Here is a 14,503-nt window from a genome sequence, read left to right on the forward strand (position 1 = left end):
AGACTTTTTTGTGCAAGGTAGCTACTATTCTGTGTGAAGTAAGCCAGAAAGCCACAGTAACTGATACTGGAATATTGAGAAAATTATAGGATTTAGTACTTGATAAGCTATATGAGAGGTGAAATAATCTTCTTTACATAAGTTTACAGAATTTAAAGGTTTTTCCTTCGTCGTATTTACTTATTGTTTCAATACTGAAACCTATAGACTCCGTCTTACATTCAGTATGATAGAAAACGTGTCAAATAGTGTCATAGAAAAATAGCCTTATGCTAGACTAACATATTTACGCATATGACGGTAACAGCTACTATATCCTACAAAATATAGTACTGTGGTACAATAAGATTAGTCAGCCTACTTCTTGGCAAAGAATTATCCAAATTTTAACATGAAAATGCGATAAAGGTCACAAATAAAAATAACAGACAGATATAAACATGATTAAAAGCATAGACAAAAGGCGGGAATATTCCGATCGTAGACTGACGGAAATAAGACCGTTGTAGTACTGGGTAGTTTTACTTAAAAGAACATTTGTTAGCGACAAACCGAGACTAAAACTAATAAATTCAACAAAATAGTAGAGAATGAGCGACCCGAAATGTTACAGTATCTACAAACATTACTATTGTACTTCGCGGCGATCGAGCTCTGAACCCTCAGGTGTAAATACGTCTATAGACGCGACAGTATAATGCTTACTGGTTGATTTTTTTTTATTTTCAGAAAAAAAGGTATTATTTTGAACCTGTGTTTATTGAACTTCATGCTACGTAAGCCCACCACTGATTCCCAGGTTTTGATAAGGGTACAGATTTCCATTTACTGATATCTCGAAAAATTATGAAATCGGTTACGGAGTGAACATATCTAACTTACTGACCACATCTAGAAGTGCAATATTCGCAGTCATGTTAGTGGAAGCATTTACGTATTAGGAATGAGAAATACACGGATTTGGAAAAAAAAAATGTATAGCATGTGAGTTTATATAGACTCGAGTAGAATGGTAGATCTTATCAGTTGCAATGTAGAATCCTAGGAAATTCAAAAGAATTCGACATCCTTCTTTAAAACTTATCATAGACATTAAATTCGTTACCCTTCGTAATCTTAGTACTGAATTTTTAGTGGTCTAAAACCAGCTGGAATTATTACAGTAAGGAAACCTTGTGTAACTATCGTTTACACTGATTAGCTACAGTTGCAGCATGGGAAAAGTGGTGGTTAACAGCGATACTACGGTAAAAACTGAAGCTGATCTGTAATAAAATCCAGACATAAATGATCTTGGTCATTTATTTAAGCAATTAACAACTCCTGATATCCTAAAAGTTCCAAATCGCCTGCATCAACCGTTTTTGTGTGACCGCTGTTGAAATCCAAGAAATTCCTTTGCAGATTTTCTATGAATGGAACAAAAATCTTAATGATGGACCGAAACTTCATTCTCCTGTTACTATCATATTTATAAACTAGTAACAAACAAATTTAGGTTCATAAATTTGCAGACGACGTGACAACGTTAAGATTGGCACGTAGGAACAAGAATTGGTGTTTGTCAGTTCTCAGGTAAATAGACGTGTTGAAATGCAAACGTAGACGTTAATCTTATTTTACCAGTTTCTGAAAAAAATAAAACATGTTTTTACTGCATGGAGCAATAAGTTATTTCTTATTAAGACGATAAAATTATTCACATCAATAGCCGAATTTATGAACAAAATAAACGCATCCAATACATGGTAGCAGTATCTGAAAAATATTCCATAGTTATACATAAATCGGCCTGCCATGGCAATTTCTTAAAATTAATGCCGATGAACACCAATGAAAATATAATAAATGTTATAACATAGCTAAATTATATTCTAAATAAGATAAAGTAATGTCATCCTATTTACACTTTTTTCCCGGAATATTAACATATCTCACAGATGCGTGTTGTTTTGAGCCAAAATGGCGTTGGACGTTATTTATTGTTTATGTGGACAATCGAGGGATTTGTCCCGGTTTATGATACAATGTGATATATGTAAAGACTGGTTTCACGGAAGGTAAGGATATCCCGAGTTTGTGATCCTAGATCGTATGAAAATCGACGTGTTTTGGGAGAAATATGGGCGTTGCACTGTGGTCGTCTCCCCTGGGTTTTGACCCAACTGAAACTTATTGCTGAGGGGCGAAGGCCTCCAGTTCATATCGCCGCTACGAAATGGCGATTGATAACAGAACATACCCCTAAGAAAACATAAGTGACAATTATCCCCCAAAAATTTCAGGTTTCGAGGTAGCACCTGTTGTCCAGTAGGCTCCCGTACCCTATGCCGTCGCCTTACGGTCGAGTTTGGTTGGCTTTGATATCTGACTTCGGTTCGACTTGACGTCAAAATTCAAATAATTCACTTGACTCATTGCGAGAACTATTGACGTTAACAATTCCATTGACAGCCAAAAACATAAATAACTAGCCCAGTATTGACTGATAATCCTAAAGACATCTTCTTTAGGCTACAGAGGGTAAAGCACCGCTGTGCGTCCAGACGACCACCTGTACGGTAGCGCGATCACTTTGCCAAACAATAACTTTTAGCTCTTCCAGTAACCTGATTTAGACATCAGTCACGAGCCATCCGCCATGGAAGCAACACCTCGAGACCTCTACTTTCCTCTCGAAGTAAGTGTTTTCTCCCAAGTTAGAAATTAAGGCCATAATTTCCAATGAAAGAGAAGTTGATGAAAGTCATGCTCAGTGCTAACTTACCTTCATGACGCTTTCGAAATTTTACAGGTTAAAGCACTGCTGTGCAACCATTGATCCGATGAAAGACCACTTTTTCACCCGATAATTTAGAGAAACAACCAACTGGACTAGACAAGCCACTTTCTACCGCGTTTGAAGCCACCCTCTGAAAAAGTGCTTTAACACGTCCTGACACCAGAGATGGTCATCAGTCATGAGTTGTTGGTGGTAAGAGCAGGAGCTCAAGACCTCTACTTTCCTTTCAAAGTATATACCTAAATCCGCACACCGCTTGTACCCATAGACGCTGGGACACTTTCATCACAACAATCGTAAACGACGACTTCCAACCAGTACTGTGTTAAGGAAACTATGATGTTTGATAGAAGAAGAAGAAGCGTGCACTAGATAATTATTTGAATAAGTAGTTAAACGGCAGTATAAGATCATGAATTGCATAAATATTTTTACATGTTCATGATTATTAATATGAAAATATTTGTTGTTGAAAAAGTAACAAGATTCCTGACTCAAATATCAACAGTTTTGCTTGTGAATGGTACCTACGTCGTTCTTCGCGCTCTTGAATTGTGTATCAGTGTTGCCAATTGGTATGTGTTTACCCTCCAAACTGGGTATAAGACTTGCACAAAACCAGGGAAATAGTAAGTTAAATTAGCATATCTGTTTGTAGTATATATACATATTAGAGCAATTTTATCATTATTGCATTACTATGACAACTAGAATTCATGGAAACAGTTTGTAAATGCATCGGCGTATATGTGAAGCTCCACTAGATTGGCAACGATGAGTCATTTTGCGGTCGTCTGCTTGTATGGTACTTTAGAAATATCTGTAATTTTTCGGGGTTAATTTTGTCACAAAAAAGGGATAATAGACATGAATTAAATAAACATTTTGAAGTAACAAAGTAAAGTTAAAATAAATAATGAGTAAAGTAAACAATTAAGGGAATAAAGCTTTGCACCTCATAAACCGTGTACTCGTGTAACTGTGTTTGTGGAGTGAGCGCTTAAGAACCAGGAACCGCAACGTAGTTCAAGTGCAATTTGGAGTGAATTAAGACCAAAATGTGTATAATTACTCAAATAAGCACTGTGGAGTTTCAGTTGTGATGGCAGTGAGGATAAAACCACCGATTACAAGGTAAAAATGAATTTCAGTTCAAACCATGATCCCAGGATTAAGAAGTTTCATACTTTCACTAATATAGGCAGCAAAATGTTGTTTTATTGTACTGACAACTGCAATCTTGAGTAAGATCAATAAATGTTACATATATATGCTAACATTGTTCAAATGAGTGCTGGGAAGGCTGGGAAAGATGGTGGCTTGGCTGTGGTTACAATAGACAGCTCACGCGGTTGCCGCCATATTGGATTTAAAAACTGCCTTGAAAACATATTTTACGAAGAGCACACATGCGTATTTTAGTTAGTATGGCACTTTCATATATCACATTATGTTGAGGAAACTTCAGTCTTTTGAATGGTATGCTTAAAGATGTAATTGTATTCTTGTTTCACCAATTAAGTATCGAGTGAATAAGGCTGAGCCACATGATGACGATGGCTCCACTACGGTGTTTCCCCCTAATTGGTGAAACAACAATGCAATTGAATATTTAAGCATACCATTCAAAAGATTGAAGTTTAGTCAACAATATGAAACTGCCATTCAAAGTATAATAAGCATGTAAAGTCTTTGTAAAATATGTGTTCAAGGCAGTTTTTAAATCCAATATGGCGTGGTATGGTTGTGAGCACAATTCGGTTTTACTATTGTGGCCACGTCCTTCCCAGCCTTCCAGTGCTCATTTGAACAATAGGGGAAACAACCGCCTTGGATCGATTGTACTCAGGTGGATGAGCCTTATTCACTCGATATTTAATTGGAGAAACAAGAATACAATTACATCTTTAAGCATACCATTCAAAAGATTGAAGTTTCATCAACATAATGTGATATAGGGGAAACACCGCAGTGGATCCATCGTCGTCGCGTGGATCAGCCTTATTCACTCGATATTTAATTGGAGAAACAAGAGTACAATTACATCTTTAAGCATACCATTCAAAAGATTGAAGTTTTGTCAACATAATGTGATATATGATAGCGCCATACAAACTAAAATAGGCATGTGAGGTCTTCGTAAAATATGTTTTGTTCGTGAAACTTACCTGACAGATATATATATAGCTGTATTCTCCGAAGTCCGACAGAATTTCAAAATTCGCGGCACACGCAGTGGGCGGCCAGGTGGTAGTACCCATTCCCGCCGCTGGGAGGCGGATATCAGGAACTATTCCCATTTTCTATTCATATTTTTTTCTGTCGCCGGTCAGTAAACAACTGTTTACAGACCTCCGCCTAGGATTTTGAAACTTCATTAGCCGCTTAAGTATCCTAATTATTCTTTCGATTATTGACTTGGATTTGTGGCTAGGCATACGCTATCGTAAATTTTTCATTGCATTTGATGTCTGAAGCTAGTTAGCCTAGTTTCAGACTTTGTTGTCTGCTTGGGGTAAGGTGAAGCTACCGGAACTTTCGGTAGACACTCGCTTAGTATACTATATGGCGTTTACATGTTTTCTTTGCATAAGTTCAATGTAATTAGTGTAATGTGTACGCATTTTAGAGCGTGTTAGAATCAGGAGTTTTCCTCCACAGTAAACAGAAGTTAGAAATAATGAACCTTCTAACCTCCTGTAGATTTTATTTTGCCTAACCCTGTGGTATGGCTTACGGGCCTAGAAGAAGTGTCTGCTAGAGGATTACATCAAGTAATCTTAGACTAAAGTGCTCGCTCTCCAATCAGTGTTGTGAAGTGTAGTGCCCCTTGTGTTGTGGAGGGGGCGTCAGATCGGCCCCATAATGCCTCTAGGCCTGGACCTCTGTCGGACTCCCAGGACTCAGGGAGAGGGCATGTCGAAAGCCGCAAGAGGGTTACGGGGGCTCCCCACCGATCTGGCGTCCCTTCGGCAGAACCTGTTGACGCTTCCCAGGCTGCTAAAGATCGTGCACGTGCACGAATCTTGAAGGATTGCTTCTCGTCCTCCGAGGCGTCCTCCCCGCGCAAGGGTTGGAGCTCTCGGAAGGACTCGCGCCCTCTAAGAAGCTTTAGAGAAGAGGACGCTTCACGTCCTCTCTCTCGTTAGGAGGGAACGTCAGATCGGCCCCATAACGCCTCTAGGCCTAGACCTCTGTCGGACTCCCAGAAAACCAGGGAGAGGGCATGTCAAAAGCCGAAGGAGGGTTACGGGTTTTTCATGCTGATCTGGCTTCCTTTCGGCAGGTCCTGTTGTCGCTTCCCAGGCTGCCGAAGATCGAGCACGTGCACGAATCTTGAAGGATTGTTTCTCGTCCTCCGAGGCATCCTCCCCCCCACACAGGGGTTGGGGCTCTCGGAAGGACTCGCGCCCCCTAAAGAAGCTTTTAGAGAAAGAAAGAAGGACCGCTTCATGTTCCTCTCTCTCGTCACGAGAGGATGAAGAGTAAAGAGACTACATTTACCCTTTTCGAAGAATGCACTGGCTCTTTTCCTAAGGGACATATTAAGGAGGCTCATTCATCTTGCCAGAAGAGTGATTTGAGCCTCCTGCGAGTGAACGCTCATTTATACATCATGTATACATTATTAAGGAGGCTCATTCATCTTGCCAGAAGAGTGATTTGAGCCTCCTGCGAGTGAACGCTCATTTATACATTATTAAGGAGGCTCATTCATCTTGCCAAGAAGAGTGATTTGAGCCTCCTGCGAGTGAACGCTCATGAAGTTAGAGCTGTTTCAACCTCGCTAGCATTCCAAAAGAATTTGGTAATCAAGGACATTCTTGATTCCACCTTTTGGAGGAGCAACTCAGTTTTCGTCTCCTCTCCTCATGGCGCTCCGTATACGTTATGTAACGTTCGCTTTACTTCGAAAAAGCAAGCTGATAAGTTTGAAGTCCGGCAAGCTGCTTTGCACAGTCAAACAACTTATGTCTCTGGTTCGGCATAAGAAGGGCAATTTAGACGTGAGCTAGCTTTTGGAGGTGCTCGACGTCCTATAAGTAGAGACATTCTCCAGGACGCTCGGCAAGCACCTTGCGAGGGTGTCTTTCGGACGCTCGGCGTTCCTTTGCTGAGTGCGTTTCTGTAGATGTTCTTTTGCATTACTAAGACGCAAGTTGTCGCACAGGCGGCCACTGTCTCTGTAAAAAGGTATGAAGGTCTTTAAGGCCCGTCTTGAAGACGAAAAGCCATACGTCTTCCTTTAGTGTTCACACACTTCAGGAGCAGCGTGCGGCTCTCCATGGAGACTCGCATGAGGACGTCCCTTGAAAATATTCAACGTCATACGCAAAACGCGGTTCGTCATAACATTGAGATGTTGGCAAGGTCGCTCGCCAGGACGCCTCTTGGCGGGACTTGCATGCATCAGGGCGCTCAACGAGTTCCTCTCTGAAACGTCGTTCAGAAGACTTGGTGTTCTCTGCTCAGACACGCTCTTAGCTACGCAGGACGTTTTTTGAGGACGCTTTCCAGGACGCTTTTGAGGACGCTTGGCAGGACGCCTATGAGGACGCTTTTGTGCACATTCGCCAGGACGCTTCGGTGGAAGCTCGGCAGGACGCTTTGCGAGAGAAAAGACTTGTAGAAGGCGTTTTATTTGCTGTTCAGGACGTTTCTTAGGACGCTTGACGCTTTATAAACACTCGTCAAGAGGAGGTTTTTTCAGGACTCTCCACAGGACATTCCTTTACAGAAATTTTTAAAAAGGCATTCGGAGTTAGCGGAGAGACATACCCAAAATTTTTTCTTCGATCCCTCTTTCCTCTTTATCGATTTCTCTGAGAATTGGGAAGATTATATACTCGGATTCCTGGGTGACTTTCGGTCATGTTTAAAGGGTTTTCCCCTATTAGCAAAGTGCTAATAGTTTTGTCAAGTAAGGACGTTTCCCCATTGTCAAGATACTAAACGTTTTGTCATTTAAGTGGGGGACCCCTCATAAATGGGGTAGTTCTCATTGACATAGATTTTAACGTTTTTATCGTTTAAGCGGATAAACTCATTAACAAATTTCGGAAGAGCTCTCATTCATTTTCAGAGGCTCATCCCGGGAGTAGGAAAATGACTTGTAGACTAGATCCAGGAAGTCTTATGTCCAATATCATAAGAACATTGAACGGTCCTTTTCGATCCTCGGTTCTCTCTTGATGATCTCTATTCGAATATTACTCCCTTTTCTTGGCAAAGAGTCTTGGAAAAGAGTCAAGGAGTTCTTTTAAAAAGTCTCATTCATTAGAACGTGGACAGTCTTTTTCCTTTCTTTCTCTCTTCCTCGTCGAGGAAAGATGTAGTAGAGAATTCGATGTTCAAATTACTACAATACTTACGTAGTTTATCTTTGCGTCATTTTGCTAACGCATGGGTCAAGTCATATACGCCATATCGTATTTACCTCTGCGGATAGAAGCCGAAAGAACTGTTGTTCTAATGTATTTATTTGACACTCCCTTCAACCTTCCAAGAGTTTTCGGAGTAAGAATAACTATTCAGGTATTGTTACGACAACACCAAGTCAGATTCTGTATTTAGCGAATTTTGTTTCGTTTAAATATGCCTGCTTGAGAGTTTCCTTTTGCTCGATAATTTCATACCTATCCCTTCGTAAAAGGAGTAGCTGGCAACTCAGGCAGATAGTGCGAGACGATGAACAAGGCTGCTGTTACTGTGATCTACGCAGTACCGGCTAGCTCGGTGTCATGCGCGGTTGGTTGCGTCTCTCTGCCCTACAATCATGGATTTTAGCCTCGGGTTGAGGAAATTTCTAGTAATCATGAATGAACATGCCTTCCGTTTACTTAGAAATTTCAACAAGATATCTCTTATACTTGTTCGGTGCGGGTTTACCGCACGGTAACAGAATTCTGTTTACGAATCTACCGCGGCATAGCACTATAATAATGCTCTCCTGCTTATGCAAAGCGCAGCCTTATTTAGGGAAGGAAGCAGGCTGAGTGAGGGAATGGATGAGTTTGCTGGGGACCATTTCCTCGCTGGAGAAGCTTGTTTTCCCTGAATAAACAGCAATTCAGACCTCTACAATTTTTCAACTCACGAAGAAATTGGAATAACATCAAAGATCTTGTAATAATTCTAATTTTCTCTCAACGCCTTGAGGATCACCTCGGGTGATAGCGAGAGGGTGCCAGACATCCGAACAGAAGGAACAGATGTTCTGGCACATTGTCTGAAAGAATTGGAAGCCAAATTGGTCGGCTCTCCAGTTCCTCGAAGGATGAGTTTGGATCGAGTGGCCCAAATCATCTCGGATAATTTCTCAGCTCTCTCACTAGCTCAAGAAGAGAGAATTAGTTATGGCTTGGGCACGGAACGTAACGATCCTCAAGAGGTTCGTTAAACTAGTGCACGTCCGTGCGGGTCTTCTCGATCGAAGGCAACAACTACTGACGTCTGAGTAATCCTCACTTAGAAGTATGTCGAAAGTGAGGAGAGACTGAGGGCGTCCTTTCGTTAAGTTTTTCGTAATATTGAAGACGAAGGAGCTTCCTCTTAAGTTGTTCCCTTATTCATGATCCTAGAGGATTAGCTTTAGTCGCCACATGTTGGCCTCTAAGAGGTTGGATTCACAGAGGTCAGGTAATTCAGAGAATTGTCCAAAGACCCTTCCCGAGAGAATCGGTGTAATCTAACATCGTCACTTAGTGAAGTATCTAATATCTCTCCTCTCGGAGTCTGAAGGCGTTCAGACTATCGAGAAGCGATAAGATCTTCAAGATTATGGCAGTCTCTTGGCCAAGGCAAAGCAGTGCTGCCTATTTTCAGTGTTCAATCGGTGCGGGCCGTTTCTGGAGATAGTGAAGGGAAATGACTGTTCCTCCAACTCGACCTCTGTGAATTTCTTTATGGTTCTTTCTTCTATCTTTCCGTATGAAGTATGAGATAAGATAGAAGTCCTAACTATTGTAGAATATGTAAATATGTTGTTGACGGCCTCTAGGCTCAGAGATTCGGTTCTGTCAAACAACAAAGCTTCACGATCTTTGAGGTCTGGGGAGATCTTGAAATTCTCTGGATCGCAGGTTCCGGCATGGAACTTAGACGTAGTCTGAGTTTCTGATGCCAAAAGCATTTCGAACCTATCCTTTCTGCGAACTTAATACACGTGACCAGAAAGGCTAACATTCTAACCGCTCTAGCCACGGCAAAGAGGGTTAGTGAGCTTTTAGCCTCATCAGAGGTTTTAGCTTTAAAGGACATAATGCAGTCTGTCCTCTAAGCCTTCCGTTCTTGATAAGAACGAAAACCTGTCTAACCCTTGACCCGAAGGCTTGGAGACCAAGGGTATGGCACAAATTATTGGGCAAGGGCATTAGAGAATCCTGTGCCCTGTCGGGTCTCTCAAGTTTTATCTTGATAAAACTATAGAAAGTCGAGGTCAACGGACAATCTGCGGTGTTCCGTAAAAGACCAGACTAGTTCATGTCCAAGAACACCCTGGCATTATAGTCAAGGAGTTCTTTTAAGAAGTCTCATTCGTTATGTTTGCATAAAGATTTGAGATTTTTTCTTAATATGAATGCTCAAGAGGTGAGGGCGCGGCCTCGGAAGCATTTCAACAGAGCATGACACTCAGTACAACATCCTGAGCGCCACGCTTTAGCGAAGCAACTCTGTGTTCGCTTCACACTCCCGACGGGATGTGAAGACGACATTTGAGATCTGTAAGTCGCAGGACCATACATATCCGTAGATATATTATTAGGGGCAGCAAGCAACACGAATCCTATCCTATAGAAAAGGGATAGGTGTGCTTTTAACTTTGAAGGGTTGGTCGCTTGAGGCGCGTTCCTTTTCTTTAGCCTAGAAGTTATGGAACTAACTTTGATAGGTTAGGTCAGGTGGTGGTTTTTAGCTTCGTTGCCCTCAGAAGTATGGTCATATGGTCTAGTCACATTGTGGTCACGCCCCCGTTGACAGAGCATCTAGAGCGCACCAGCATTACAGGTCTCTACCTCCCTGGCAACTCTAGTAACGCAGAAGCAGACTTTGGTGACAGTAATCACGAAGTCGGCTATGCTAACAAGTGAGGAACCAAGATGTATATCATCGACTTGATTTAGTTTCCCAAAAATCCTATTCTGTCTCTTCCCACCATCCGAAGGTGGGATTCAGCTATATATATATCTGTCAGGTAAGTTTCATGAACAAAATGTTATTGTTATAATACAATTAAGTTTGTTCATACTTACCTGGCAGATATATATAATTAAAGTGCCCACCCACCTCCCCTCAGGAGACAGTGGCACTGATAAAATATGAATAGAAAATGGGAATAGTTCCTGATATCCGCCTCCCAGCGGCGGGAATGGGTACTACCACCTGGCCGCCCACTGCGTGTGCCGCGAATTTTGAAATTCTGTCGGACTTCGGAGAATACAGCTATATATATATCTGCCAGGTAAGTATGAACAAACTTAATTGTATTATAACAATAACATTTTCAAGGCAGTTTTTAAATCCAATATGGTGTCCACTGACTGAGGTGCCATTCGTATCTTTCCCAGCCTTCCCAGCACTCATTTGAACAATGTTAGCGTATACTATATTTAACGTTTATTGATCTTACTCAAGATTTTGTGTAAGTCTTGTACCCAGTTTGGAGGGTAAACACATACCCATTGGCAACACTGATAAACAATAAAAGAGCGCGAACAATGCCGTAGGTACTGTTCACAGCAAAACTGTTGATATTTGAGTCAGGAATCTATTTACTTTTTTAACAACGAATATTTTCAAATTAATTATCATGAATATGTAAAAAATTTATGCAATTCATGACCTTATACTGCCGTTTAACAGTTTATTTAAATAATTATCTCGTGCACGCTTCTTCTTTCTTCTGAAAAAGGATCAGTTTCCTTGGATCCCTCACAGCAGTCATCATTGTTGACGATTGTTGTGGTTGTGTGCGGATTTAGCACATGGAATGGAAAGTTTATTGACACAAGTGAGTCCGCAAACATTGAGATGGTGTCAGTCTTCTAAATGTACATACTATGTACATACAGTGTCCATATAGTCCCAATATCATTACAAGTATTTATTGCTCAGAAACCATATAACAGAGTAATGCAGTTTTTTGTAGAATGAAGTGCTCTGAATGTAAACTTGAATGCAGAACATTCTACAAAAAACTGCATTACTCTGTTATATGGTTTCTGAGCAATAAATACTTGTAATGATATTGGGACTTTATGGACACTGTAAATACATATGGCTGCCAAAAGCACTGGCAAGCAGACAACAGATTAGTGAATTGTTTATGACTAAAATTTTGTATTTGTTTATAGCTCTTTTCATTTATTCAAGTCTACATTACTATTTTGGCTTTTTTAATTTTTAATAATTGTACTTATGCCTGAAATAAATTTAACCTTTGATGCTTGCATGCTAGGAATGGCAAAATTTTCTCATTACCAATTTAGTGGAGCTTCACACATACGCCGATGCATTTACAAACTGTTTCCATGAATTCTAGTTGTCATAGTAATGCAATAATGATAAAATTGCTCTATGTATATATACTACAAATAGTTACGCTAATTTCACTTATTTCCCCGGTTTTTTGTAAGTCTTATACCCAGTTTGGAGGGTAAACACATACCAATTGGCAACACTGATAAACAGTAGAAGAGCGCGAACAACATAGTAGGTACTGTTCACAGCAAAACTGTTGATATTTGAGTCAGGAATCCAGTTACTTTTTCAACAATGAATATTTTGTTCATGAAACTTACCTGTCAGATATATATATAGCTGTATTTTCTGACGTCCGACAGAATTTCAAAACTCGCGGCACACGTAGTGGGCGGCCAGGTGGTAGTACCCATTCCCGCCGCTGGGAGGCGGATATCAGGAACCATTCCCATTTTCTATTCATATTTTTTCTGTCGCCGGTGCTGTAAACAACTGTTTGCAGTACCTCCGTCTAGGATTTTTGGATTATCTCGCTTAAAATTATCTGGATTGACTTTTGGTATCGACTCTGGATTGTTGGATTGGCACGCGTAATAGTGGATTGTTTTTTTATTTTGGATTGGCTTTTCTGTGTACATGATGTCAGGATCAAGTACAGGGAGTTTCAGAGTGTGTGTGAGGAGTGAATGTAAGGTGAGGCTTCTTAAACCTTCAGTTGATCCTCACACAGTTTGTATGGAATGCAGAGGGCATGTTTGTTTGGTTGATGATCGGTGCAATGAATGCAGGGATTTGTCAGATGATAAATGGAAGATGTATGAGACCTATCGGCGTAAATTGGAGCGTGATAGAGTCAGGAGGTCTTCCTCCAAGAGCAGTTCTACAAAAGGTAAGGAATGTAATATTTCTCCTCCTCTAACACCGGTAGATTTTGTTCAACCTAATCCTGTGTTGTTGCCTTCGGGCCCTATTGCTGTGTCTGGAGAAGGTAATGCCCTTTCTCTGATTCTCGAGTCTATTCGCGCTCTTGAATCTAAAGTGTTGGCCTAAGAAACTGGCCCTGTGAAAGTTTGTGATCGTGCCCCTAGTGTTGTGGAGGGGGCGTCAGATCGGCCCCATAATGCCTCTAGGCTGAGACCTCTATCGGACTCCCAGGACTCAGGGAGAGGGTATGTCGAAAGCCGCAAGAGGGTTACGGGGGCTCCCCACCGATCTGGCGTCCCTTCGGCAGGCCTTGTTGCTAAGTCCCAGGCTGTCAAGGAGCGCGCACAGGCGCGCATCCTGAAGGATTGCTTTTCGTCCTCCGAAGCGTCCTCCCCGCGCAAGGGGTGGAGCGCTCGGAGAGACACTCGTCCGCTGAAAAGGACTTTTCGTTTTGAGGACGCTTCACGTCCTGTATCACCGCTTTCTTCAAGTGACGTTTATGACGCTTTTCCTCCTCAGAAGAGAGGTAGAGTCTCAACCGACGAGGACGCTGGGTTGCGCGCACAGGCGTGTTCCCCTGAGAAGCAGGTAGCTGTACCTGCGAGAAGGAAGGATGCGTCCCCTCGCCCCTCGCCTTCTCGCAGGGTCAGTCCTGCTCCTTCTACTTCGTCACCTACGAAGAAAATCCTTTTGTCCCTTCAGGACCAGATTTCGTCTCTCATGGCTCAAAGGACTCGCCCAGCAGCAGTCGAGCCTAAGCGGAGAAAGGACGTCAGGCTGCCCGTCAAGAGGACGAAGCAGTCTCCTTCTCTCTCGTCTCGTTCGTCTCTCTCTCCTCCTCCGGAGCGTCACCGTTCTCGTTCTCCTGATAGATCTTACGGTCAGCAGGACGCTTTGCGCTCTCGACAGGACGCTTGCTACGCGAAGCAGGTCGCTTTTGAGGACGCTCGGCAGGACGCTCTCCGTTCAAAGCAGGACGCTTTTCGGACAAGGCAGGACGCTTTTGAAAAGCAGGACGCTTTTGAGGATGCTCAGCAGGACGCTTTCCTTGCTAAGCAGGACGCTTTTGGCGCCTATCGTCAGGAAGCTCGTGCTTCCTCTCGTAGGGACGTGTCTAATAGTAAGACAGTCCCCGTCGTTTCAAAGGACGCTCAACGCTCACAAGACGTTCGTCCTTCAACAAGTTTTAAGGATCGTCGTAAGGACGAGTCCGTGCCTTGAAGCTGTAAACTTCCAAGCAAACGGAAGGATCACGGAAGTCCATTGTTTAGACCTAAGCCTGCTGGACATTACAGCCCTCCCTATCCGGTATGGGAC

At 42.0% G+C, this 14,503-nt stretch overlaps 1 protein-coding gene across 1 annotated transcript in view; it reads left to right on the plus strand.

Annotated features, from left to right (window-relative positions):
• Positions 1 to 1,950: 1,950 nt before the first annotated feature.
• Positions 1,951 to 14,503, plus strand: part of LOC135216335 (lysine-specific demethylase 7B-like) — a gene marked incomplete in the record, with an annotated part of 35,742 nt that continues 23,189 nt past the window's right edge. Inside the window, 1 exon segment of the mRNA XM_064251538.1 lies at positions 1,951 to 2,060. Coding sequence (XP_064107608.1) covers positions 1,963 to 2,060 — 98 coding nt within the window.

This window comes from Macrobrachium nipponense, chromosome 6 (genome assembly GCF_015104395.2).
Source record: "Macrobrachium nipponense isolate FS-2020 chromosome 6, ASM1510439v2, whole genome shotgun sequence".
Classification (NCBI taxonomy): Eukaryota; Metazoa; Arthropoda; class Malacostraca; order Decapoda; family Palaemonidae; genus Macrobrachium; species Macrobrachium nipponense.